General features: G+C 40.2%; 1 protein-coding gene across 3 annotated transcripts in view; it reads left to right on the plus strand.

The window, feature by feature from the left end:
* MC5R (melanocortin 5 receptor) overlaps positions 1-24,513 on the plus strand; it is a 39,564-nt gene extending 15,051 nt beyond the window's left edge. The window contains exons 3-4 of one of the 3 annotated variants that reach the window (XR_009251102.1): positions 23,375-23,721; positions 24,246-24,513. Coding sequence is in view for 2 of the 3 variants with exons in the window: in XM_058692825.1 (XP_058548808.1) it covers positions 11,567-12,544 (978 nt within the window). In the remaining variant the exon portion in view is untranslated. Of the gene's footprint in view, positions 1-10,104; positions 10,230-11,540; positions 14,512-23,374; positions 23,722-24,245 lie in introns of those variants that run through there. The other 2 variants (XM_058692826.1, XM_058692825.1) reach the window with 2 other exon arrangements.
* Positions 24,514-25,222: the final 709 nt, after the last annotated feature.

Below are 25,222 nucleotides of genomic sequence, written 5' to 3' on the forward strand. Positions count from 1 at the left end.
TGCAGGCATGAGCTTGGGAGCAAGAAGACCTGGCCTCAACAGCTGGTACCACCACTTATTAACCATGTGATGTCAGAAAATTCATTTAGCTTTTCTGAACCCCAAAGTCCCTAACTATGAAAATGGCAATAACATTAATAACTCCCAGGGTTGCTATGAGGATCAAGTGAGTTAATACAGGAAAATGTTTTATAAACCTTGAAGTTAAAAATACTGTAATCTACATTTATGCAATTATTCTTTGTTCTATCAGTGTTTAATCAGGTAAGTTTTGTCTCTGTAGCAGGACTCTAAGTCCCATTGGCTGGACCCATGATGGCATTTAACATGGACCTCAGCACAGCAATCATATACAATAAGAGTTTGCTGAAAATCTAACCCACAATGAGATATCATCTCATGCCTGTTAGGATGACTATTGCCAAAAAGACAAGAGGTAGTAAGTGTCAGCAAGGATGTGGAGAAAACGGACCCCTTGTGCACTGTTGGTGGGAATGTAAATTGGTGCAGCCCCTCTGGAAAACAGTGGGAAAAACTGTCTCCTAGTTTATTTAACAAAGCCAAGGTAACTTAAATAGCAAAATCTGATAAAGACAGGGAAAAGACAAAAAAAAAAAAACCTGCAAAGCAAATCCAATAGCATTTTAAAAGATTAAGCCTGGAGAGGGGCCAACATGGCGGAGAAGTAGGGGGATCCATACTTCTAGTGTCTCTCAAACAAAGAAGGGCTGAAGCCAAAGGACTTTGAATCTCAAGAGTCTGGGAGGAAAAGAGACAGAGTCTACCAGGGAGAAACTGGGACAACCTGATGGGCCAGAGGTGGGTGATTGTGAACTGGGGGGTGGGGGGGGGGAGAAAATGGACTGCATAGGCACAGAGGAGAGGGATCCCCTTCTGCGGAGAGACAAAGGGAAGAAAAGAGTGGCTGGGGAAGCGTAGGACCATAGCTGGACAAGAGAAAAAACCTCAGACTGGGACAGAGAGGGATCCCATCTCTTACTGCAGGGCTTTCTTTGGACTGAGGCCAGCTGCCCTATTCACACACCTGGGGATGAGGGGAGCCACCTCTGGGTTTGGTGGTAGGTCAGTGGTGCAGTCCACAGCAGAAGAAACAAGTCTCCTCCCCTGAAGTGTTTTGGCACAGAACAAAACCAGCTAGGACCACATATCCAACAGCATCAAGAGGCACTTCCCCAGTACTGGGGCGCACAGAGCAGGAGTTTAAGTCCCAGCCAACGCTGGGGCACAGGAGTCTCGTCTGCTCCCGAGGCACAGTGATGATGGCTCCAAAGGAGTGATTTGGGACACTGGGTTGTGGAGAAGAGACTGGGGGGTTGCCATTTTTCTCCCCATCACCACCAAGGCGGGGCCTCAGAGATCAGTCCGATGGACCCACAATGGAGGCGGGACCAGCCTGCATCAAACCACACCCCTCCATGCCAGTGTATCTACTGGAACAGGATAGACGCTGTGGAACCAGATGGACCCCTTCTCCAGACCAGCGCTGCTGCATTTCTGGATCAATTCTAGAACAATTCTTCTTATATAGATATATTCTCCTTTTCATTTCTCCTTCTTATCTCTTTCCTCCTCTAGGCTGGGTACTCTGGTTATTGGTTTGTTTAAACAGACACATTTAATCCATTCTCTTGATACATGTTCCACTCCTCCTTCTTTACTTTCCTTTCTCTCTCTGGAGTAATCAAGCCATACATTTTGTCTTCGTTCTTTATCTTCGTTCCCCCCTCCCCCGCCTCCTTCCTTATTTTCCTTTCTCTCTCTCTGAATTAACCCTTTTAGTCTCTCTGCCTGGTTAATGTTTATTTTTTCTTTTTCCCTGCCCCTGTCATTTCTCTCTTTGTATGTGCTCTTCCATCAGCACCACCTCCACCCTGTTCTTGTAGCTGTTGTTTCTGGTTTTTTGCTTTTGTTTTTAGTTTTTTAGTTTTTGTTTATTTGTTTGTGTGTTTGTTTGTTTATTTGTAGTGTGTTTTTGTTTCCTGTTTGTCTGTCTGTTTGTTTTCCTTTCCAGGGCTACTTCAAGGAACAAATCAAAGCATACCTTGTGAAGGGTCCAAAGCATCACTACGAGCAGGGAAATAAAAAACTAAAGTCACAACAACAGAGAGCAAGTAACACTCTCCAAAAAACACCTCCTGAAGGGCTAGGCCCTGGACAGTGTATGAACACCCTTTAATATGGCAGTACTTGCAAGTGAAGAACACATAACAAGCTTTTAAAACTCATAAGGGACAGAAAACTAGCCAAAATGATGAAACAGAAGAATTCTCCTTAAAAGAAATTCAAGGAAGAAGTGACGGCTAAAGAATTGATCAAAACAGGTATAAACAACATAACTTAACAAGAATTTAGAATAATAGCCATAAAATTAATGGCTGGGTGTTGTAGACTCTAAGTCTAAAGTTCTCTTTTGGCAGCAAAAGAGTGGACATAGGATTAAAGCAAGACATGGCTAATGTCTGGGAAAAGACAAGAGTCCCGAATAAGAGTCCTTTGCCCATATTTATTAAGATCAGAAGGCTTACAAATGTGATGAGTGTGTACAAAGAGACAAAGAAACTGGGAACATTAACTTGGGGACATGAAGGAAAAGGGGAGTTTTGAAGATGTACAGTGTTTGGGGTTTGGGTCAATGTGAAACAAAATCCTGGTGCTGGGCAGATGGGCAGATGGCTATTAATGGCAGACAGGAGGCGCTGTGTCTATTTAACTTAGCTAGCTAGGGGATGAGGCAGATAGGGGGAATAAACTTAGGGTTAACAAGACACCTTTTCTTTTGTTAACCATTTCTGCTCTGGGCTGCTTCACATCCAGCGCAGTGGTCTATAGTCCAATTCACCAGTTTATGTAACTTGGCACTTTCCTCCTGTGAGAGCAGATTTTCTGTTATAGTACTAAATTGGGGGGCGTTTTCGCCCTGCATGCCTGATCTTGCTTACCTCAATATATCCTTGTATTGGGAGCCTTTGCTCCCATTCCTATTTTGGGCCTTTGCCACTCCCTTTCTATCCTGGGGTCTCTGCAACCCCTTTATATGTTGGAGTGCCAATCAGGTTTACCCAAACTTGGGTGTAAGCATTCTATGGCTTTGTATTTCTTTATGCCTTGTTAAGCCATTGTTTTATGCCCAGGGGATTACTAAGCTTATCACCAACAGCTGGGCTTGAAAAAAGGCCTAGAAGATAGCAGAGAATCTATTGTTGTAGAGATAAAGGGACTAAAAAATCATCAAGATGAATTTAAAAATGCTATAAATGAGGTGCAAAATAAAATGGAGGCAGCAACAGCGCAGATTGAAGAGGCAGAAGGAAGAATAGGTGAATTAGAAGATAAAATTATGGAAAAACATGAAGCTGAGAAAAATAGAGATAAAAAAAATCCAGGATCACGAGGGGAGAATTAGAGAACTAAGTGATTCAATCAAACAGAACAATATCCGTATCATAGGAATTCCAGAAGAAGAAGAAGAAAAAGGGGGGTGAAGGTATACTTCATAGCTGAGAACTCCAATCTGGGAGGAAACAGACATTGAAATCCAAGAGGCACAGAGAACTCCCTTCAGACATAACTTGAATCCATCTTCTGCAAGACATATCATAGTGAAACTGGCAAAATACAAAGATAAAGAGGAAAATCTGAAAGCAGCTAGGGATAAACAGGCTCTAACTTACAAAGGTAGACACATAAGAGTAGCAGCAGACCTATCTACTGAAACTTGGCAGCCCAGAAAGGAATGACAGGAAATCTTCAATGTGATGAACAGAAAAAAAAAAATATACAGCCAAGAATCCTTTATCCAGCAAACCTGTCATTAAGAATAGAAGGAGAGATAAAGGTTTTCCCAAACAGACAAAAACTGAAGGAATTCATCACCACTAAACCAGCCCTACAAGAGATCCTAAGGGGGACCCTGTGAGTGAAATGTTTCAAGGACCACAAAGTACCAGAGACATCACTACAAGCATGAAACCTATAGATAACACAATAACTCTAAACCCGTATCTTTCCATAATAACACTGAATGTAAATGGACTAAATGCTCCAATCAAAAGACATACGGTATCAGAATGGATAAAAAAAAGAGACCCATCTATTTGCTGTCTATAAGAGATCCATTTTAGACCTGAGGACCCCTTCAGATTGAAAGGAGGGGATGGAGAAATACCTACCATGCTACTGGAAATCAAAAGAAAGCTGCAGTAGCCATACTCATATCAGACAAACTAGACTTTAAATTAAAGGCTGTAACAAGGGATGAAGAAGGGCATTATATAATAATTACAGGGTCTATGCATCAGGAAGAGCTAACATAAATGTCTATGCGCCAGATACAGGAGCCCCCAAATATATAAAACAATTAATTGCAAATATAAGCAATCTTATTGGTAAGAATGTGGTAATTGCAGGGGACTTTTATACTCCACTTACAACAATGGAAAGATCATCTAGACAGAAAATCAGTAAAGAAACAATGGCCCTGAAGGATACACTGGACCAGATGGGCTTGACAGATATTTAGAACTCTACACCCCAAAGCAGCAGAATACACTTTCTTCTCGAGTGCACATGAAACATTCTCCAAGATAGATCACATACTGGGTCACAAAACAGCCCTCAATAAATATAAAAGAATTGGGATCATACCATGCACATTTTCAGATCACAATGCTATGAAACTTGTAATTAACCACAGGAAAAATTCTGGAAAACCTCCAAAAGCATGGGGGTTAAAGAACATCCTAAAGAATGAATGGGTAAACCAAGCAATTAGAGAAGAAATTTTAAAAAAAATATGGAAACAAATGAAAATGAAAATACACTGCAATCAAGGCCTAACTCAAGAAACAAGAAAAATACCAAAAACAAAATCTAACAGCACACCTAAAGGAACTAGAAGCAGAATAGCAAAGAAACCGCAAACCCAGCAGAAGAAGAGAAATAATAAAGATCAGAGCAGAAATAAACAACACATAATCCAAACAAACAAACAAACACTAGCACAGATCAATGAAACCAAGAGTTGGTTTTTTGAAAACATAACCAAAATGTAGAAACCTCTAGCCAGGCTTCTCAAAAAGAAAAGAGAGAGGACCAAAGTAGATAAAATCATGAATGTAAATGGATTTATTACAACCAATCCCTCAGAAATATAAGCAAGGAGTAATTATCAGAATTATCAGAAATATTATCAAGGAGTACTATGAAAAATTGTATTCCAACAAACTGGATAACCTGGACGAAATGGACAAATTCCTAAACACCCACACACTACCAAAACTCAAATGGGAAGAAATAGAAAATATGAACATTCCCATAACTAATGGAGAAATTGAATCAGTTATCAAAAATCTCCCAACAATAAGAGTCCAGGACCAGATGGCTCCCCTGGGGAATTCTACCAGACACTTAAAGCAGAGTTAATGCCTATCCTTCTCAAGATGTTCCAAAAAATAGAAAGGGGAGGAAAACTTCTGGACTCATTCTATGAAGCCAGCATTACTTTGATTCCCAAACCAGACAGAGACCCAGAAAAAAAAAAAAGGGAACTACAGGCCAATATCCCTGATGAATATGGACGCAAAAATTCTCAATAAGATACTAGCGAATTGAATTCAACAGCACATAAAAGAATTATTCACCATGATCAAGTGGGATTCATTCCTGGACTGCAGGGTTGGTTCAATGTTTGCAAATCAATCAATGTGATAGATCACATTAAAAAAAGAAAAGATGAGAACCTTATAATCCTGTCAATAGATGCAGAAAAATACAACATTGACAAAATACAGCATCCTTTCTTAATAAAAACCCTCAAGAAAGTCGCGATAGAAGGAACATACTTAAACATCATAAAATCCATTTATGAAAAGCCCACAGCTAATATCATCCTCAATAGGGAAAACCTGAGAGCTTTCCTCCTGAGATCAGGAACACGACAGGGATGTCCACTCTCACCACTGTTGTTAAACATAGTGTTGGGAGTCCTAGCATCAGCAATCAGACAACAAAATGAAATAAAAGACATCAAAATTAGCAAAGATAAAGTCACACTTTCACTTTTCGCAGAGGACAGGATACTCTACATGGGAAAACTGAAAGACTCCACTGAAAGGCTGCTAGAACTGATACATGAATTCAGCAAAGTTGCAGGGTATAAAATCAATGTACAGAAATCGGGTGCATTCCTATAGACCAATAATGAAGCAACAGAAAGGGAAATGAAGAAACTGATCCTATTCACAATTGCACTAAGAACCATAAAATACTTAAGAATAAACTTAACCAAATATATAAAAGATCGGTATGCTGAAAACTATAGAAAGCTTATGAAGGAAATTGAAGAAGACACAATGAAAGGGAAAAACATCCCATGCCTATGGATTGGAAGAATAAATATTGTTAAAATGTCAATACTACCCAAAGCAATCTACACATTTAATGCAACCCAATCAAAATTGCACCAGCATTCTTCTCAAAGCTAGAATAAACAATCCTGAAATTTTTATGGAACCACAGAAAACCCAAATAGGCAAAGTAATATTGAAGATAAAAATCAAAGCAGGAGGCATCACAATCCCAGACTTTAGCCTCTACTACAAACTGTAATCATCAAGGCAGTATGGTACTGGCACAAAGACAGACACATAGACCGATGGAATAGAATAGAGACCCCAGAATTGGACCCACAAATGTATGGCCAACTAATCTTTGACAAAGCAGGAAAGAGTATCCAATGGAAAAAAAGTCTCTTTAACAAATGGTGCTGGGAGAACTGGACAGCAACATGCAGAAGAATGAAACTAGACCACTTTCTTACACCATACACAAAAATAAACTCAAAATGGATGAAGGACCTGAAGGACCTGAAGGACCTGAATATGAGACAGGAAACCATCAAAACCCTAGAGGAGAAAGCAGGCCTCAGCCACAGCAATTTCTTAGTTGACACACCTCCAAAAGCAAGGGAATTAAAAGCAAAAATGAACTATTGGGACCTCATCAAGATACAAAGCTTCTGCACTGTAAAGGAAACAATCAACAAAACTAAAAGGCAATCGACAGAATGGGGAAAGATATTTGCAAGTGACATATTGGATAAAGGACTAGTATCCAAAAATCTATAAAGAACCCACCGAACTCCACACCAGAAAAACAAATAATCCAGTGAAGAAATGGGCGGAAGACATGAATAGACACTTTTCCAAAGAAGACATCCAGATGGCCAATAGGCACATGAAAATATGCTCAGCGTCACTCATCATCAGGGAAATACAAATCAAAACCACACTCAGATACCATCTAACGCTGGTCAGAGTGGGTAACAGAATAAATCAGGAAACTATAGAGGCTGGCAAGGATGTGAAGAAACGGGAACCCTCTTGCACTGCTGGTGGGAATGCAAACTCGTGTAACCACTCTGGAAAACAGTGTGGAGTTTCCTCGAAAAATTAAAAATAGAACTACCCTATGACCCAGCAATAACACTGCTGGGAATTTACCCAAGGGATACAGGAGTGCTGATACATAGGGGCACTTGTACCCCAATGTTTATAGCAGCACTTCCAACAATGGCCAAATTATGGAAAAAGCCTAACTTTCCATCAACTGACGAATGGATAAAGAAGATGTGGTTTATACATAAATGGAATACTACTTGGTAATGAAAAAGAATGAAATCTGGCCATTTGCAGCAATGTGGATGGAAGTGGATGGTATTATGCTAATGGAAATAAGCCAGGCAGAGAAAGACAGATACCATATGTTTTCACTCACATGTGGATCTTGAGAAACTTAACAGAAGACCATGAGGGAGGGAAAGGGGGAAAAAAAGTTATAGGGAGGGAAGGTGGCAAACCATAAGAGACTCTTAAATACTCAGGACAAACTGAGGATTGGTTGGGGGTGAGGGAGAGGGGAAAGTGAATGATGGGCATGGAGGAGGGCTCTTGTTGGGATGAGCACTGGGTGTTGTATGGAAACCAATTTGACAATAAATTATATTTCAAAAAATAAAAAAATATAAAGAATAGTAGTTGAACAACACACAGAAAAACTTGTTTATAATAAAAAGTTTTTTCCACAAAAAAATAAATAAATAAAAATAAGAGATTAAGTCTGGTAATAACCGGGGTTCCTTGCACTGGGCATCAAGCTGGGGAATTGCTTGGACTCTGGACTCAGACTGCCAGGGTTCTTGCCTAACTGTGCTTCCTGCCAGTGTCAGGAACTTGAGTTTGCCATGTCACCTCTCTATGCATTGTGGAACAAGATTGGTAATAGGACCGACTTCCTGGTAAGGATTAAGGTAATTCATGTACTGAGTATCTGCGCATAGGCTTAGAGATAACATATGACCATCATCAAAGACAGCCATGCCATGTAGTCCAGACAATTATCTTTAATAGAAACCTCTAGTTTTACTATTTTGTTGGGAAACCAGGATCTTTTGAACAGCCTTCTGTGATCTAGAATATGAGGGACAAATAGAGAATGCTTGAATCTTATGTTTTGTCAGCCATTCCCTTTGTGGAAACAAGCACTACTATTCTCAGCGAAAGAAATCTCTTCACAAAATCCCATCCTATGGCTCTCAAAATGGCACTAAGACACTAGTGTCACTGGACCACTTAGTTTGTGGCCTTGTATTCCCAGTTGGAAAGGTTGTCTGATCAAGTGTGAAGCTCTAGTCACATTTCTGGTAGTAAAGCAGCCCTGAACATTTCAGCCCTGGGCTTGTCCTGGCAGTACTTGTGCATCTTTCTCTTGGGTTGTGTGATAAAGATCCTTTTGAGAGAAGAGGTCAGTGTTTTAGGTAGCAGAGGTCTTGAAACCATTGCCAAAAGCCAGGATATTTGGCCAGAGGAATGTATATTTTCTTCTTTTTCTAGTGGCAGACAGTCTTGAGCCAACAAAGGGGTGTGTAATCAGAGTCACAATTGAGGGCTTCCTAGACTCTGGTTTCTCAGTGATAAGGGAGCCTCAGGTTGGCTGAGGACAAAGTGCAAGCTAGGGCAGCCTCCTCCCACCCCCTGCTGCTAGGTGAGATGTCTGTGATATTCCTCAGGCACTCTTGGTTGCCCAAGGCCAAAGAAAGGAAAGAAAACAAATGGCAAACTGACAGAGATCACAGTCATACAGGACATGGGTCTCCATCAATTTACAAATATCTTAGTAAATTACAAGAAAAAGGCAATCTTATCAATAGCTTAATCTCCAGAGACCTATAAACTCAGTTTCCTGGAGTCCCAACATCACCCCTCCATGATATGGGGAACAAAGGCAAGAAGGAAATGACAGGTAAAATTAAGTTTCCTCATAACCTGCAGCCCATTGGTAGATACTTGAGGCTGGCAGAGTAAAAAGTTTCTCCAGGAACTCCCTACTGTCTTAATTTAATGTTTTGCTACAGGGAAAAACAACCTTAGCTTGACAATAGCTAGGACTCCAGTATCTTGTGAATCTTCCTTAGCATATGAAAATCCCATTGAAAACTTCCCCTTGACTTTACCTCCCCCAACTCCCAAATATATAACCACAGGGTCCGATGCAGCTCTTTCTGCCTGCAGGTCCTGTCCCATGCCTTAATAAAATACATTTTTGCACCAAAGATGTCTTCAAGTATTCTTTCTTGGTCCATTGGCTCCTGATCCCCCACTATCACTGCAAAAATCTCATCACCTGGGACTGGCTGTCCTGGATAGAAGGACTTAACAGGGATCGGAGAAGCTGAGCTGTCACACTTTCTGACAGCATTTGCATCAGTGCATAAGAGAAAAAGAAAAAGAAGCAATGTCAAAAAGAACAACTAGCTAGAAAATACATCCGAATGCACTTTTGGGGAAAGATTATCCACAAATAGGAGAACACCGTTCTATGCAAGTCACCAGAGCTCCAAAGGCCAATGGCCAGAGCTACCAGGAGGGGCATGCTCTGTCTCTGACCACTAGGTGGTAGCTCAGCCCCTGACTGAGAAGAGAGAAGGCACAGACTCCCATCTAGAGGCGGCGACAGAGAGGCGGGCCTGCTAGGCGGCATAAAGGCAAGGGAACTGTGACTGAGGCTCAAGCTGCCTTAGCACTTTGTTCAGAAGATCCTATCCTAGGGTGATGGCATTTAGCCTGTGGATGCCAGGTACCCAGGCTGAGCTAGCGTCTCCAGTGAAGAGCCCAAGGGCTGCTGTGCAAGAGAAGAAGCACGAGGGAGCACTGGTAAATAGCCAAACTTTCTATTAAAATTGCCTTGAAAGGAATGCAAAATCATGTCTAACCTACATGTAGGAGGCAGGTAACTGGTTATTTAAACAATCTGATATGATGTTTAACATAATAATACAATTGGTCATTATCTCTGAGATAGAATTAGACATAAATAACAAATGATTACTGTTCAATGCCTACTTTGTATCGATGATGAGAAGAGAATGCTGACAGAAATTCTCTCTCCCTAGATGTGGTCTGAGTTCGGAGGACAAAGGCATTTGTGAATATAAATCATGGGAGAGAAACTGAGCAATAAAAGAGTGAAGTATCTTGCTCTAGGATTTGGCAAATTTAAATCCCTTGTTTCTTTGTACTGTGCTTCTGGGAATTTTAAATCTGTTAATCACACTTTGTGGAATTTCAAATGCAGAAGTCAGGGAAAATATTTATAAAGTTAAAAACAGCATTCTGTGAGCTCCAATTTTAACACATGTGCAATCTAAATTTACGTATTGAAGACAGTAACTTTTTATATGTAATTATGCTCAGATTAACAGATCACAGTAGTTAGTCCTAGTTACAACTAGGGAGACTGAGTCCTACCAGGTTTTAGAAGTGTGTGAGGACAAACGTTGACAAGACACCTGTCTTTTCTCTCTTAAGAGAATGTGGGCCTGTATATCATTTAGAAATCTGTGCTCGCTTGAGAAAAATGCAGTCCATAGCCTCAGAAATGTAAAAATCAGACTGGAAGGGACTTTGTAGGTTATGAGTTTGGTACACTTTTAAGAGCAAACTTGGGTGCCAGGACAACAAGCATAAAAAGTGAAACCATTCTGGGCACACTGAGATGTCTGGTCATTCCAGTAAGAGGTATGTGAAAGAATGGAAACTCAAAGGCAGAGGAGGATGGTGAAAATTCTAAGCCTGTGTGCATGTTGGAGAGACACTATTCCAGGGTTCCAGGCAGACTGGGACACACTAGCCTCATGCTAATGTGTTGAGCCTATTCAACCTTATTCTTAGGTTGTGCTAGCTTTTGGCATGCTGTTGTACTTCTTTGGTGGACTGTTGACCTCTCAGAATCATGGACTAAAACCCGTTTTACAGGGGCACCTGTGGCTCAGTCGGTTAAGTGTCCGACTTCAGCTCAGGTCATGATCTCACAGTGAGTTGGAGCCCTGAGTCAGGCTCTGTACTGACAGTTCAGAGCCTGGAGCCTGCTTGATTCTGTGTCTCCCTCTCTGCCCCTCCCCCACTTACTCTCTGTCTCTCAAAAATGAATAAATGTTAAAAAATTAAAAAAAACCTGTTTTACAGTAAATTTGTTGCCAAGAAGAGGAGCAATGAATTCCTCATTTCACGTGCTTTTCTTGGATCTCAACCTGAATGCCACAGAAGGCAACTTTTCAGGACCAAATGTCAAGAACAAATCTTCCCCATGTGAAGAGATGGGCATCGCTGTGGAAGTGTTTCTGACTCTGGGTCTCATCAGCCTCTTGGAGAACATCTTGGTCATAGGTGCCATAGTGAAGAACAAGAACTTGCACTCCCCCATGTATTTCTTTGTGTGCAGTTTAGCAGTAGCTGACATGCTGGTGAGCATGTCTAACACCTGGGAGACCATTACCATATATTTAATAAATAATAAGCACCTGGTGATAGCAGATGCCTTTGTGCGTCACATTGACAATGTGTTTGACTCCATGATCTGCATTTCTGTGGTGGCCTCCATGTGCAGTTTGCTGGCCATTGCAGTGGATAGGTATGTCACCATCTTCTATGCTCTGCGCTACCACCACATCATGACAGTGAAGCGTTCTGGGGTAATTATTGCATGTATCTGGACCTTTTGCACAGGCTGTGGCATTGTTTTCATCATTTACTATGAATCCACTTATGTCATCATTTGCCTCATCTCCATGTTCTTTACCATGTTGTTCCTCATGGCGTCTCTATATATACACATGTTCCTCCTGGCAAGGGCTCATGTCAAGCGGATAGCAGCTCTCCGTGGATACAGCTCCGTGCAGCAAATGACCAGCATGAAAGGAGCTGTCACCCTGACCATGCTGCTGGGCATTTTTATCGTGTGCTGGGCTCCGTTCTTTCTCCATCTTATTTTGATGATTTCTTGCCCCCAGAACCTCTACTGTTCTTGCTTTATGTCTTACTTTAATATGTACCTTATACTCATCATGTGTAATTCTGTGATTGATCCTCTGATATATGCCTTCCGCAGCCAGGAGATGAGGAAGTCCTTTAAAGAGATTATTTGTTGCCATACCTTCAGAATACCCTGTAGGTTCCTTGGCAGGTATTAAACAAAAAGTTTTTCTCCCTGTGGCTCTCTTTTATCCTTCATTTACTTTATGACAAAATCAGTTGGTACAGCCAAGGAGTAAGCCAGAAAACTAGAAATCAAAAATGTGTAGAACTGTTTCTCTTTTTTTCTGTTGAATTTGTGCTTCACTTTTTCCCCCTGTGGCAGTTGTTAGGTCAGACATGCATATGTTGCTTTTAAAATTTGGGAATGGGGTGTGACAATTTTTTACTGTCCTGTTTTCCTCTTACTTTTTCTTCTGCTCCCACCCATTTCTGGTAGTCCAATCTATCCTCCATCTAGTAAGTGTGTGCTCAGGGAAGATAAAACATCCTTGGTGCAGGTCTCAGTGTGAGGAATAGCTATAACTGAAACTATAATTATAACTGAAAGAAAGGCTGTGTGATTGCTTTCTTTCCATGGAAGCAGTTTCATAATTTTGCTTGATGCTTGTGGGAGTCATGCATGCTTTTCAAGGCAGAATTTAGTGGTCAAATTCTTTGCATTTGAAATTTCCGTTTCCATTTCATTTGTTATAGGATGACTCTACAGCTCTCTTTTTCTGAACTTTTGATTTTATGGCTTATGTTCATAATTGTCCAAGAATGTAATTTCCTTACCTACACTCTGTCAATCATGTTTTTGCACTTACCTGGACATAAACCTTCATGCTACAAACCTTGCTTCATGTAATGTGGAAGTCTCTGTGACCCTTTCTTAATTGTCTTAGTCTGATTCACTCCAGGGTTTCCAAATGAGTGTTTTGGGGTCATGTCAGGGACTCTAGGTGCCCCCATCCTGCATGTAGCACATGCCCATAGCCAAGTTATCTTTGAACTTCTCAGAATCTGTCATGGAGTCTGAAACCCCCTCACCATATTCTTTCCACATTGCAATCTAACTCCAGCAGCCGGAGTTCAGGTGCCTATCTTTAACACAGGGAGTCTTGTTTTTTCCAATGTAGAATGGAGGGAGAAAATTTGAGTTCAGGTCTTAACTTTGCCACCAACCGACAATGTTACCATAATCATCTCATTTCAGATTCTACATCTGTGCTGACCTCATAGGATGGTCATGAGAACTGTATGGAAAAAATGTGAGAACACTTTGAAAACTTGTGAAGCACCATAAAGATTGATTATTTATTTTAAAGAAATGTTGCACATAGAATAAATACTAGGGAAAGATGCACCAGTCAGTGGTTGGAGGAATGGCCCAGAAACCAGGAGGCCTGCTTTGCCATAGAGCAGTTCTGTTATGTTGGGCAAGTCTCTGACCACTGGGTCGCAATGTTCTTATCTGAAGTGAAGAGCTTGGTCCTTACAGCTCTCATATTTTTGGTATTAATATCTTCTCTTTTGTTTTGGATATCCATGTCTAGACTGTTCCCAATAAAGGAAATAGTATAAATAAAGCTATGGTCCATTAGGGTCACATAATGATGAGCTGTCAACAGCTCAGGGGCAGAGGAACTTCTTGGGTATGGCTCACATAAATAACTTATAGACATGATCCCCACCCTTGACAGCTCAGAGTCTAGGAAAACAGAACAAAACAAAACAAAACAAAACAAACAGTGCTGGTACAAGCAGGAAAGTTCATAAAACATCCAATGCTTAGGAAAATGGCAAATTAGCAGGTTGTTGACAACTGAGGTGTGAAGGGACAGCTAGCTCTTCAAATGTTTCTGGTCCTTTTAACTGAACAATCTTGTGTGTATCCATTAATGTAAGTGATCAGTATGCAATTATGATGGGAAACCACAGTCCATGTTTTACATGGGACATCTCAGGAACCTAGGTTCTGTGAAAGCTGGCTCCTCAGCCTATATGCTCATCTCTGTGGTCCTGTTGTCTGCAGCAGTTTCTGGTACAGAGTAGGCACTCAGGTGATGTTTGTTATTGTTGCTAAACAAATGTGTACTTAATCTGCTGCTCAATAGCAGATTGCCTGGTAGCATTCACTGAGTGCTAACTAGGTCTCTGATCCTTGGGTATAGTCAAACTTTGGCTCTAGAGGTTTACATTGACTTCACCTGGGAACCCAGTTACTTGTTAGGCTCACTCTCTGCTCTGGTGCTTCATGGTTTCAAACAAGGTCTGACCTTTTCTATAAGGAAATGCTTTAAGGAAATGCTCAAATGTCTTAATATCTATATGAATGAGACAGAAATAACCAGTATTGAGATGTGTCTTCAGTTGGAAGGAATACATGTATATAGTGACATGGTAAATATCTGTAAACAAGCCAATCCTTAGAATCCCAACACAAAGTCCCACTGCCCCCTCCCCCCCGTCCAAAATAATCTGTGTAACTGTTGTATGGTATTATATATTAACTTTTGTTGCTTATGCAGGGACTTTATATGATGTAAAAATATGTGTTCAAAGAAATGGTTAATAAAATGGAAGGACCAGACCACTCATTTTAACTGGTCATTCTGATGTGTGATATTCAGAGTATTTTTGGTCTTCCTGCCAAATTGTCAGTAACTGCTGCAAAATGAGAAGGTACATTCATTGGTGATGAAGTGTACTTGACAGTATTTATCATCTGTAGGATGGCCAATTTCTCAGTTCCAAATGATTTAACTCCTGAAAATAAAACAAAATTGTAAACTTGACATTATATACTGTCCCCAAATCTGTTTTTTTACTAAACAAATAAGCATTTTTGGGGATATCAACTATTAGTACTCAGTATGGGGCTAAAACCAGTGGCCATTAGATAATGTCCACCTCTGCTTATGAGGCATAAATTATTTCAAAGTGTGAATATTTCAAGATACATAGAAACATTGTCCATAATTCAAGATGCTGCACATAAGTGTGAATTTATGAGGCCTTGTCTCTTCTAGGTTGTAATGGCAATTTTTGTTGGTGGAATGTGGGGTGCATATCAGAGTTTTGGGGTGCAGGAATAACTTTGAAAAGGTAAAAAGTGTCTCTGCATCAGGTCCAGATGTGGCTCCTCTTGATCTGGAGACCAATAAACCAAAAGGACAATTTATGTGATACCTTCCCTCAAGCCAGTGAATAATGGTGGAATAGGGGACCACACAGACATTCTCATTCAAGAATGAGAAGAATAGGAAACAGGCATTATACTTTCAGGGCTCACCAGCACCCTGTGGCTACTGCCACCATATTGGACAGTTCAGATCTAGACCTATTTCTTAGGTTTGTTGTATATTTCTCCTTTTGCCTCATGACTTTTTCTTTCTTTCTTTCTTTCTTTCTTTCTTTCTTTCTTTCTTTCTTTATTCTTTTTATTCATGTATTCTTTGAGTCTAACAGGCTTTGGGGGAGACTCATGCATTTAGTTTATTTTCCTTAGACATTTTGTCCAGCTAAAGTCCCTGACTCTGGATTTTCTTGAATCCTTTCTTTTTCTTTTTTCTTTTTTTTTACGTTTGTTTCTTTGTTTGTTTTTTGAGAGAGAGAGAGAGAGACAGAGACAGAGACAGAGAGAGATGAACAAGGGAGGGGCAGAGAGAGAGAGAGAATCTCCAGCATGGAGCCTGAGGTGGGGCTCGAACTCATGACCGTGAAATCATGACCTGAGTGGAAACTACCAGTTGGACACTCAACCAAGTGAGCCACCCTGGTGCTCCAAATCCTTTTTTTCCTTAATGATGGGTTCAAATGTGTCACTAAAGAATCTTATTTATTTCTAACTTTGTGATAAAATACATATAACATAAAATTTGCCATTTTAATTTTTAAGTCTACAGTTCAGTGGCATTAGTGCATTCACATTGTTGTGTTGTCTTTTTGAATCCTTTTTATTCGTGCTTGTATTCAGTCACTTCTTTCTGTAGCTCATCTCTTTCTTGTAGTATAGCATTAAATCCAGCCAACAGTAACTAGCACACACACACTACTGATGTCCTGTTTTCCAATCTTTCCCTGTATAATTATATGTTTTCCATCAGTCAAGCTCTCCTTTTTTTCCACCACATAGCATGCACTGCCATCTTTCCTTGCACTCTGTGTACCATTTTAAGTTTTGATTCAGCCACTTTTAAGTTACAATTTCTGTACTTGTCAAGATAGTCTAGGCCAGTTTTTCTCAAACTTCAATAACCATATGAAACATGAGGAAAGCTTTTTAGAATCAAATACAGATCTAGTGGGTCTTAGGTAGGAAATGAGATTTTCCATTTTGAACAAGCTCCCAGGTGCTGTTTGTCCAAAGGCCACACTTTGGGAAGCAAGGATATCCTGTAGAAACAAACAGATCCCAAGTGTCAGTGACTTAACACAGCAAAAGTTTATATTTCCATCATGTTACATGCTTAGTGCAAATTAGCAGGGAGTCTCATTGTAGTTACTCAGGGACCCAGGATGATGGAAGCCCCACCCTGACATATGAGTTTCTATTTCCACTCACATTTCCATTGTTAAAATAAGTTCCATGATCTAACATCCAAGTGAGCTGGATAAATCAATCCTACTCTGTACCTGGAAAGTACATAGACATTGGTGAATAGCACCTATCATATGCTTAGCCATAATGCCAGGAGTGTGGCCATTCAGTGTTTTTGTCCTCAAGTATCAAACAGGCCAAGGCCAATTACAATAGGCATATGTATATGAAAGTACATTCCAAGTAATTAAAAATGAACTAGTATGGCATAGTGTGATATTGTGATGTATAATAAAAGTATATATATTTGGTCTGTATCCCTATTCCTGGTACAGAGCTCCTCAAACCTTTGGAATTTCCTAAGCAATGAGAGCAATAAAGTTGTTTTTTGTTATGTCAATAATGTGGCTTTTAGAATGCCCCTAAAGGATTTGTAATCACCTAGAGCTGTCATCAGAGGAACTGACCATGTGATTAGAAGGTCAGAATATTCAGTCCCACCCCCACTATCACCCCACTCCCTGATCTCCAGGAAGTGGGGGTTGCTGGATATTGAGTTCAATTGCCACTGGTCAATGATTTTATCAGTCAGGCTTATGTAATGAAGCCTCTATAAATACCCAAAAGGATAAGCTTTGGAGAATTTCCAGGTTAATGAACATAGGGAGATTTGGGGAAAGCAGTTTGCCAAAAAAGCATGGAGGCTCCACACCCCTTTCTCTGTATGTTGTCCTGTGCATCTCTTCCAACAGGCTGTTCCTGATTTTTTATAATAAACCAATAATCTAGTAAGTAAAATGTTTTTCTGAGTTCTGTGAGCCTTTCTAGCAAATCAATCAAACTGAAGGAGGAAGTTGTGGCAATCTCTTATCTATAGCCAGTGGGTCAGAAGCACAGGTGATAACTGGACTTGCCATTGGTGTCTGAAGTGAGGTGGAGGCCGTCTTGTAGGAACTCAGCTCTTGCCTTGTACGACCTGATGCTAAGTCCAGGTTGGCAGTGTCAAAATTGAGTTGAATTGTGGGACACCCTGCTGGTGTCAGAGAATTGCTTGGAGATGTGTGAAAATATATACACATTGTAACTGGTGTCAGAATCAGAATAGTATATAACTTATTTATAGCAATGAGGAATGAGGGATATGGTGCATTCTCATATCAGTAGCACTAAAACTCACAGGTGATTGTGGGCACACAGCAGAGTTTGGGGATGGGAGTAGGGGGATAAGTTTGGAAAAGGCCCTAAGGTGATTAGAATATATTTGGCTCTTTCCTTCTTCACCAGGGAATATCACTATGTAAAATTTGAGAGAGGAAATATTAGATTTAAAATTAGTAAAATCAAGGGAGATTAATACATGAGTATGTTTATAAATCTTTGAAGGGTGGAGGAAAAGGGAACATAAGATGCAAGAAAACAACAGCTTTTACTTGAGTACTCATTAGTGGCAAAATAGTCTGACTACAGCCAAGAGCATATGTTGAGGTAAGAGTGGAAAATCCCTGATACATATTGGGAGTGATAGAAAGCCAAGGAGAAGAATCTATTTCACTTTTTTTCTTTTTCTTTTTTTAGTGGAAACTAGGGGAGCCATTGAAAATTTCTTTTTCTTTTTTTTTCTTTTAATAAACATGGCCATGATCCAGTAAAATATGTGCTTGTAAATTAGCTTGATGGAAAATGTGCATTTATGTTGGGAGAAATGGGAGAGAGGCTGTCACAATCAGGCAGGATGCAGGCCTGAGGCTTGGATCAGGTGTGCAATTGAATGTAGAGAACAGAAGTCATCTACAGGAAGGATCCCTCTGCTCAATGTCCAATTAACTACCAAGTTTTACAAAAATGTACTCAGATTCTAGTTTGCCAATTATTGCTACTGTCTTCTGACATTATGTTGGCTCCTCTCTCAGTATCCAATGAAATTATGTTTAGAGTTTTTGACCTCTATATTGAGGGTTAACTCTTATTGTCCTTTTCCTGATATCTTTCAGATCACAATTTGCTCTGTGTCTGTCCCATCCCTCTTTCTTCAACCCCCTTCCTGTTTTTTTTGTTTTTTGTTTTTTGCTTGTTTGTTTGGCATCACTACCCTTACTTGAAGAACAAATACACTTTTAAGTCAAGTTAAAAAAAAAAAAAAGACTTGACTACATGTTTTCCACATATTGGCTTTGTCCTTACCCATGATATGCATTTTAGGTAGAGAATGACATTCTTATGTGTTGATTGACGTATAAAGAAGAGAGGCTTGACCCTTCTTTGCATTACACTAGAGCATGCCTCAATCATATCAGCAGAATTGAAAGCAGGAACCTATAAAAAGACCCTTAGAAATCTCCCAACAGAAACGTGATAACTTAAGCTAGTTCTCTATTTTTGTCCTCTGCTTTTACCACTAAACTACTTTTCGTTTCTTTTTTCTTTTCTTTTTCTTTTTTAAATCTTGGGCTATTTTTTAAAATTCTTTTCTTTTTTTAAGTTTAGTTATTTATTTTGAGAGAGAGAGGGAGGGAGAGAAGGAGTGAGAGAGAATCGCAAGCAAGCTGCCTGCATGGAGCCTGATGCCGGGCTTGAACTCATGAACTGTGAGATCCTGACCTGAGCCAAAATCAAGACTGAGCCACCCAGACACCCCAGTCTACTTTTCCTTTCTATCTGAGGACTGCAGGGCCTGACAGTGTGTTGTCGGCTCACAGCACCCTGCTGAAGTACTGCTCATCAATTTCAAACACCTTTCTCAGTCTCTACCCTCTTTACCTCTTTTGCAACCTTTAAAACTATCTTCTGCTTCTTAAAGCTTCCTTCATTAGCCTCCCTAATAAATGCTCCCTGTCCTGTTCTGGGCCACTTCTTTGTGCCAGTGTCCTTACATTCTTTCTGATCTCTTCCATTTTCCACAGTTAGCCCTGCCTTAAGATTGTATCTTTAGAATTTTTTCTCCTTTTAACTTATATGTTTTTTAAGTGGTCTCATCAACTTCTGTGGTTTTGATTTTTATCTCTGAGGATATGGCCTCCAAATCCTTTATCTCTAGCCTTAACTTCTCTTCTAAATTTCTGCAAGTTTGGGGGGAAATGCACACTAGGCATCTCTACATCTGCCTCATAAGCTCCTCTTTCCACCTCTCCTCCATATTGGCAAAACCATTTCCCTGGTCCCTAAGTCCAGAGACCTTGGCATCATCTTTGGCTCCTTTCTCTCCCTTGACCTCTCTATATAGTCATTTGGAAAATCCTGTAGAATCTACTGACAAAACATCAATGCCTTAATTCCTTCTTTCCATCCCCACTGCCATAAAAAGGGGCCTATGATTTTACCTTTAAGTTTGGATTTTTGTATTAACACCTAAATTACCTCTAGTCTCTTCCTGTGCTGACCTCTCCTAAAGTGCTGTTCTGTTAGTATAATTCTTTCTATTCAGAAACCTTCAAAAACCCAATACTTACCTAATTAAGTACTCAATCCTCACCTTAACCTTCATTTAACTCCAAAATATTATCTAATCTTCCTATCATCTTACATGTTAATAAATTGAGACTACTCTGAATATGACTTGTGGCTTTCTGCTTCCAGATTTTGTTAAGGCTGCTCAATATGCTTGGAAAACCCTCTCTACATCTATGTGAGCTTTATTTAATGTGCATCTCAAATGCCTCTTCTTCAATGGATCCATTTTGATCACATACTATGGCACACATTCTGCCAGGAACTTCAGAGAGTAGGCAGGATTTATGTCCTTTACCAGAACATAAGAATCTCTGTGGGAAGGGACTTGGATCAGTTAGGGCAGCACTATCCAACAGAACTTTCCACAATGAAGGAAATGTTTTATATCTCCTCTGTCCTCTACAGTAGCCACTAGCTACATGTGGCAATTGAACATTTAAAATGTGACTGGTGTGACTGAGGACCTTAATTTTTCATTTAATTTATATTTACATTTAAAAACCACATGTGGTTAGTGACTACCATATTGGACAGTACAGAATTTAAATTTGGTTCATTGCATACAACAGAACATCTGCAAACACCAGGGACCTAGTTAAGATGAAACTTTATTTCTCCTTTACAGAAAAAAAGCCTGAGGTAAGCATTTCAAATCTACACTGGAACTCTAGGGGGCCATAAAGAATCAAGTCTGTATCATTCTCAAGGTAGATCCATGGTCTGAGATGACTGTTGGAGCTTTAGTTATCATGTTCAATTAGACATGAAGGAAAGATAATCAGGAAAGTCAGATTTCCATTACAAATGTTTTTATTCAACTCTGAGAAATTATCTTCTATTATTTCTAATTATTTTTTGTCTTTTCCTTATTTCTCTGTAACTCTTTTTGTAGCTCTTATTAGTCAGATGCTGGTCTATCTGGATTAATCCTCTATGTATCTTAATCTTTCTTTTCATATTGTCTTCCTCCTTTTGTCTTTTTGTTATGTATTCTGGAAGACTTCTTCAACTTTTTCTTTTTTCCTCCATGTCTTCTATTGAATTTTTAATTTGGCAATTGTATATTTTATTTCAATGACTTCTTATTTATCTTTTCATTGGCTTGCTTTCACAGCAAACTGTTTTTGAAGTCACGGATCCATACCTTGTCTAATCTTTATAAAGATAAATTCAATTAAAAAAATCTGTCCTCTTACTTGAATCACTTGTTTTTTTTCAGAAGTTAATGATTCTATTGATCTTGCTCCTTTCCATTTGTATGGCTCATTCCTCTCCAATGCTTTGTGAACCTACATTTTCCATTCATACATATAAGTGAAGGAGTGGGTGTGATTGGTTTAGTTCTTGGATAGGATTCCTTGATGTTTTCCTAAATGAAAAAGAGTCATTGGGTGGCTCTCTGTGTGTGGGTGGGGCACATAAATTGTCAGAAGTTACTTGAAGGGTGTGAGAGGGCAAACAGCTATGGCACATCTCCCACCCGGCTGAGCTAAAATGGGAGAGGATTGTTCTGGAATTCTGATCCCCAGTCTGAGAAACTAACTCCTCCTGGGTGACCTCCTGGATGCTTTAAGGAGTATTACTTTACATTCACTTTGAAGGCACTCTCAGTGGTGCAATTTGTATGCCATGCCATTGATCTACAGATAATTCTTATATGGATCACCTCAATTTCTTCCTTTCTCCCATCCTACCTTCCATCCTGCTGACCCTGGTGGACTCCTCTGTGGAAAAACTGGTGGGCTCCATTCCAGGTTTCTCTCCTGTGTGTCTTGGGTTATGGTACTCCTTAGTCTATCTGTCAATATGACCCATCCACCTTCCAGCTCCCTGAATTCATCACAAGTTTTAGTCCTCTGACATCTCCCATCCTGTTCTCAGTGCTCTTATGACTTCATTCCCTTTTATACTTTTTTTTTTTACTGTCATTTCTGTGGATTTGGGGGAAGAAGTAGTGATAGATACTTGAATGAGCAATTTATTTGGGCTACACTTCAGGGATAGCAGGATCTGACTTCTATGCAAAATAGAAAAGCAAGAGGTCGCCCAGAATCCAGCATCAGGTTCCAACTGTGGTTCTACTTACAAGGACATGGCCACACCAAGGACAAGAGCCTTTGCAACATTAAGGAGGCATGGGAGTCTTACCTCATGCTGGCACCTTGATCATTGTTTTATCATCTTCATTATCTTCACTCTTAATTAGAGAGTGCAAAGCAATTTGTCAAAGACCATAACCCAAGTCACAGGAGATGAGCAGAGTCCCTGAGGCATCCATTCATCTATTCAGCATTTAGTGGCCTTTCAAAGTTAATGGTCAAACTTTTTTTTCTGCCAGTAGGTGGCAGTGAACATATCTCAAATTTTTTTCTGTCTTCTATCTAACTCTCTGACTAGTCAGTTAATGAGTTAAAGTAACCCCAGGTCAGAATTCTTCCCCAAGCTTAAAAACTACTCATTTTTGAGTGTATATATATATATATATATATATATATATATATTGCAAACTGCAATGTTCTATGTATTTGGAAAGGAGTATCTCATTTACTCCTCTAACCACCATAACAAATAAATATTACCATTCTCAATTTAACCTCATTAATTTTGAGACTGAAGCTCAAAAAATTATGTTGTCTAAGATTGTACACCTAATAGGTAATTGTCTCTCAATTCAAAGTTAGAGGCTTCCAAAAAAATTACTGCATTTTTTTGTTGTAAGTCCTGGAATGTCTTTGCTTGCTTTGGGTTCCTCCTGCACTTCACATGGGCCCAGTTTGGCTCCATGCTCCTTCATGGGACTCTGCATTCCTGCACCATGCCACCCTCTGTGTGTGGGAGACAGGGTGGAACGGGGATGGGAGGTGGATAAGAGTGACTGGTAAGTTCAGATGCTGGAGGTAGCTGTAAAATTTTGGTTTAGACCCATGGTTCTGATATGGAATCAGTCAGCTCAGTTTTACATTCAAAATGGCACCTTGTGGCTAACTGTTGGGCATTGCTATGTTATGTGTTGTAGCCTAGAAGCAGCAGCATCTTATCAGCAGGGTCATATGGGAGAGTGGCACTCGGCCTACTCCAAACCCTCTTTCTGTGAGCACAGTGGCACAGGCTCCTCAAGCCCTTCACTGCCCAGATATACATAATAGGAAGACGACCCTTTGTGAACTTGTGGGGCCACTCTATCCTCCATCATGTCAAGGGTGGCTGCTGGATGCACTAGTGGCTTAAAAAGAGCACCTCTTTCAAGACTTCCTTTATAAGCCTGTGTGAAGTACACTTGAAGACTGCTAGCATCTCATCCAAATATCCTCCCAGTGTTCTTTTGGAGTGCTGGAGTTCCTGCATTAATGTCACTTCTTTTGGGTAAGTCATTGTTTCCTAAGACCCCACATTCATTCATTTATGGACTAAACAATTATCAAGCTCCCAACACTGGGAACACAATAATGAATAAGTGGCAGTTCTTTCCCTAAAGGGTCTCATGGTCTATTATGACTCTAGCAATAAATGGAATTGGGAGAGTCAAAGCCAAAAGGGAAAGGGCCAGCATGCAGGACACATCTGTCATGGCCTGAGCTCCCACCAGCCTGAACCAGATGCTGGCTGGACGGGACTGGGGAGAGCCAATAACTGGGATACCAGGACAAAAGGGGGATGGAAGGGTTTATGGTTCTGCCTAACAAACATTTTATTCTTGCTCATAAGTGTTTCTGTCTCTTCTTTATTCTCTTCCTTCTTAGAATTCGAAGCTGAGAAGGTTTATGTTTGAGTGTGTGAGAGGGCTTCAGTTGCCAAGGGTATATTGTTGTGGTCCCTCCAGAGGTACTTGGCTAGATGGTGCTTTGGGAAATTCACAACTGCCCTCTGACTTGATTTTCTCTTGTCAGACTGTGGTGTGCTGTCCTGAGATCCCAGAACCACTGAGGAGCAGGAGGAGAGTTTGGAGGCATTCTGGGATTAGACCCAGCAGACAGAGCATCTAATGTCTAATGAGAACTATGATTCTTCACCATATCCATTTGTTTCTGCCTTTCCACTAATAATGGAAGCCAGCTCCATCTCCAGTAAATTTTGCCTTCATGTCTTCAAACCACTCACTCTTGTGGCCACATACCAGCCAATTCCAAAAACCTAGTAAAGTCTGTCCAAACCTCAGCATTCCATAAATGACTGGCAATGTTCTTCACAACTTGGTTTTTGCTTATCTCTTCACCGTCATGTCTTTCCACTCTTCCCTGTGCTTTGTGTTTTTGTCACATGGCCCCACTTTTTTCTCTCAGTTGGAACTGTGTTCTCAGTTTCTTCCTTCCAGACCTTTGCCTGTCTAGAACATCTTGTGTTCCTTTTTCCTTCTCCCCTTGGCTGATTCCTGCACACCCTCAACACAATTCCCTGCAGGAGACAAGTCCCTTTGTCCAACCTCTGAGCTCCCTTATCTTGGTATTTTCCACTCAGCATTGGCACTGCTTGTTTAATTATCTTTATTGAGCAGTAGACTCTAAGCTGCATGAAGAGGAAGAGAAGTGTCCTCATTGATTTTTTTGTTCAATAAATCTTTTGAGTGGCTACAAAGCACCAGATATGGTATTAGGCACTGGGGGTACATTCATAAATATACCTATGACTTTCAAGGATGTGCCTTCATTTTGTGGCTCTGGCTTGGAACAGTTTGCAGGTAATAGATATTTGTGGATTGAATGAATCAATTTTCCCAAATGTATTTAGACCTACTTCTGATGCTTTAATGAAAAAGACAGTTCTCTATTTATCATTTATGAATTGTAACACAAGCCAAGACTTGTCAATCTTTTGCCAAGTCACAGTATCCAGCACACCCCTCAGCAAATGCATCTCACAGGTGCCA

This window comes from Neofelis nebulosa, chromosome 11 (assembly GCF_028018385.1).
Source record: "Neofelis nebulosa isolate mNeoNeb1 chromosome 11, mNeoNeb1.pri, whole genome shotgun sequence".
Classification (NCBI taxonomy): domain Eukaryota; kingdom Metazoa; phylum Chordata; class Mammalia; order Carnivora; family Felidae; genus Neofelis; species Neofelis nebulosa.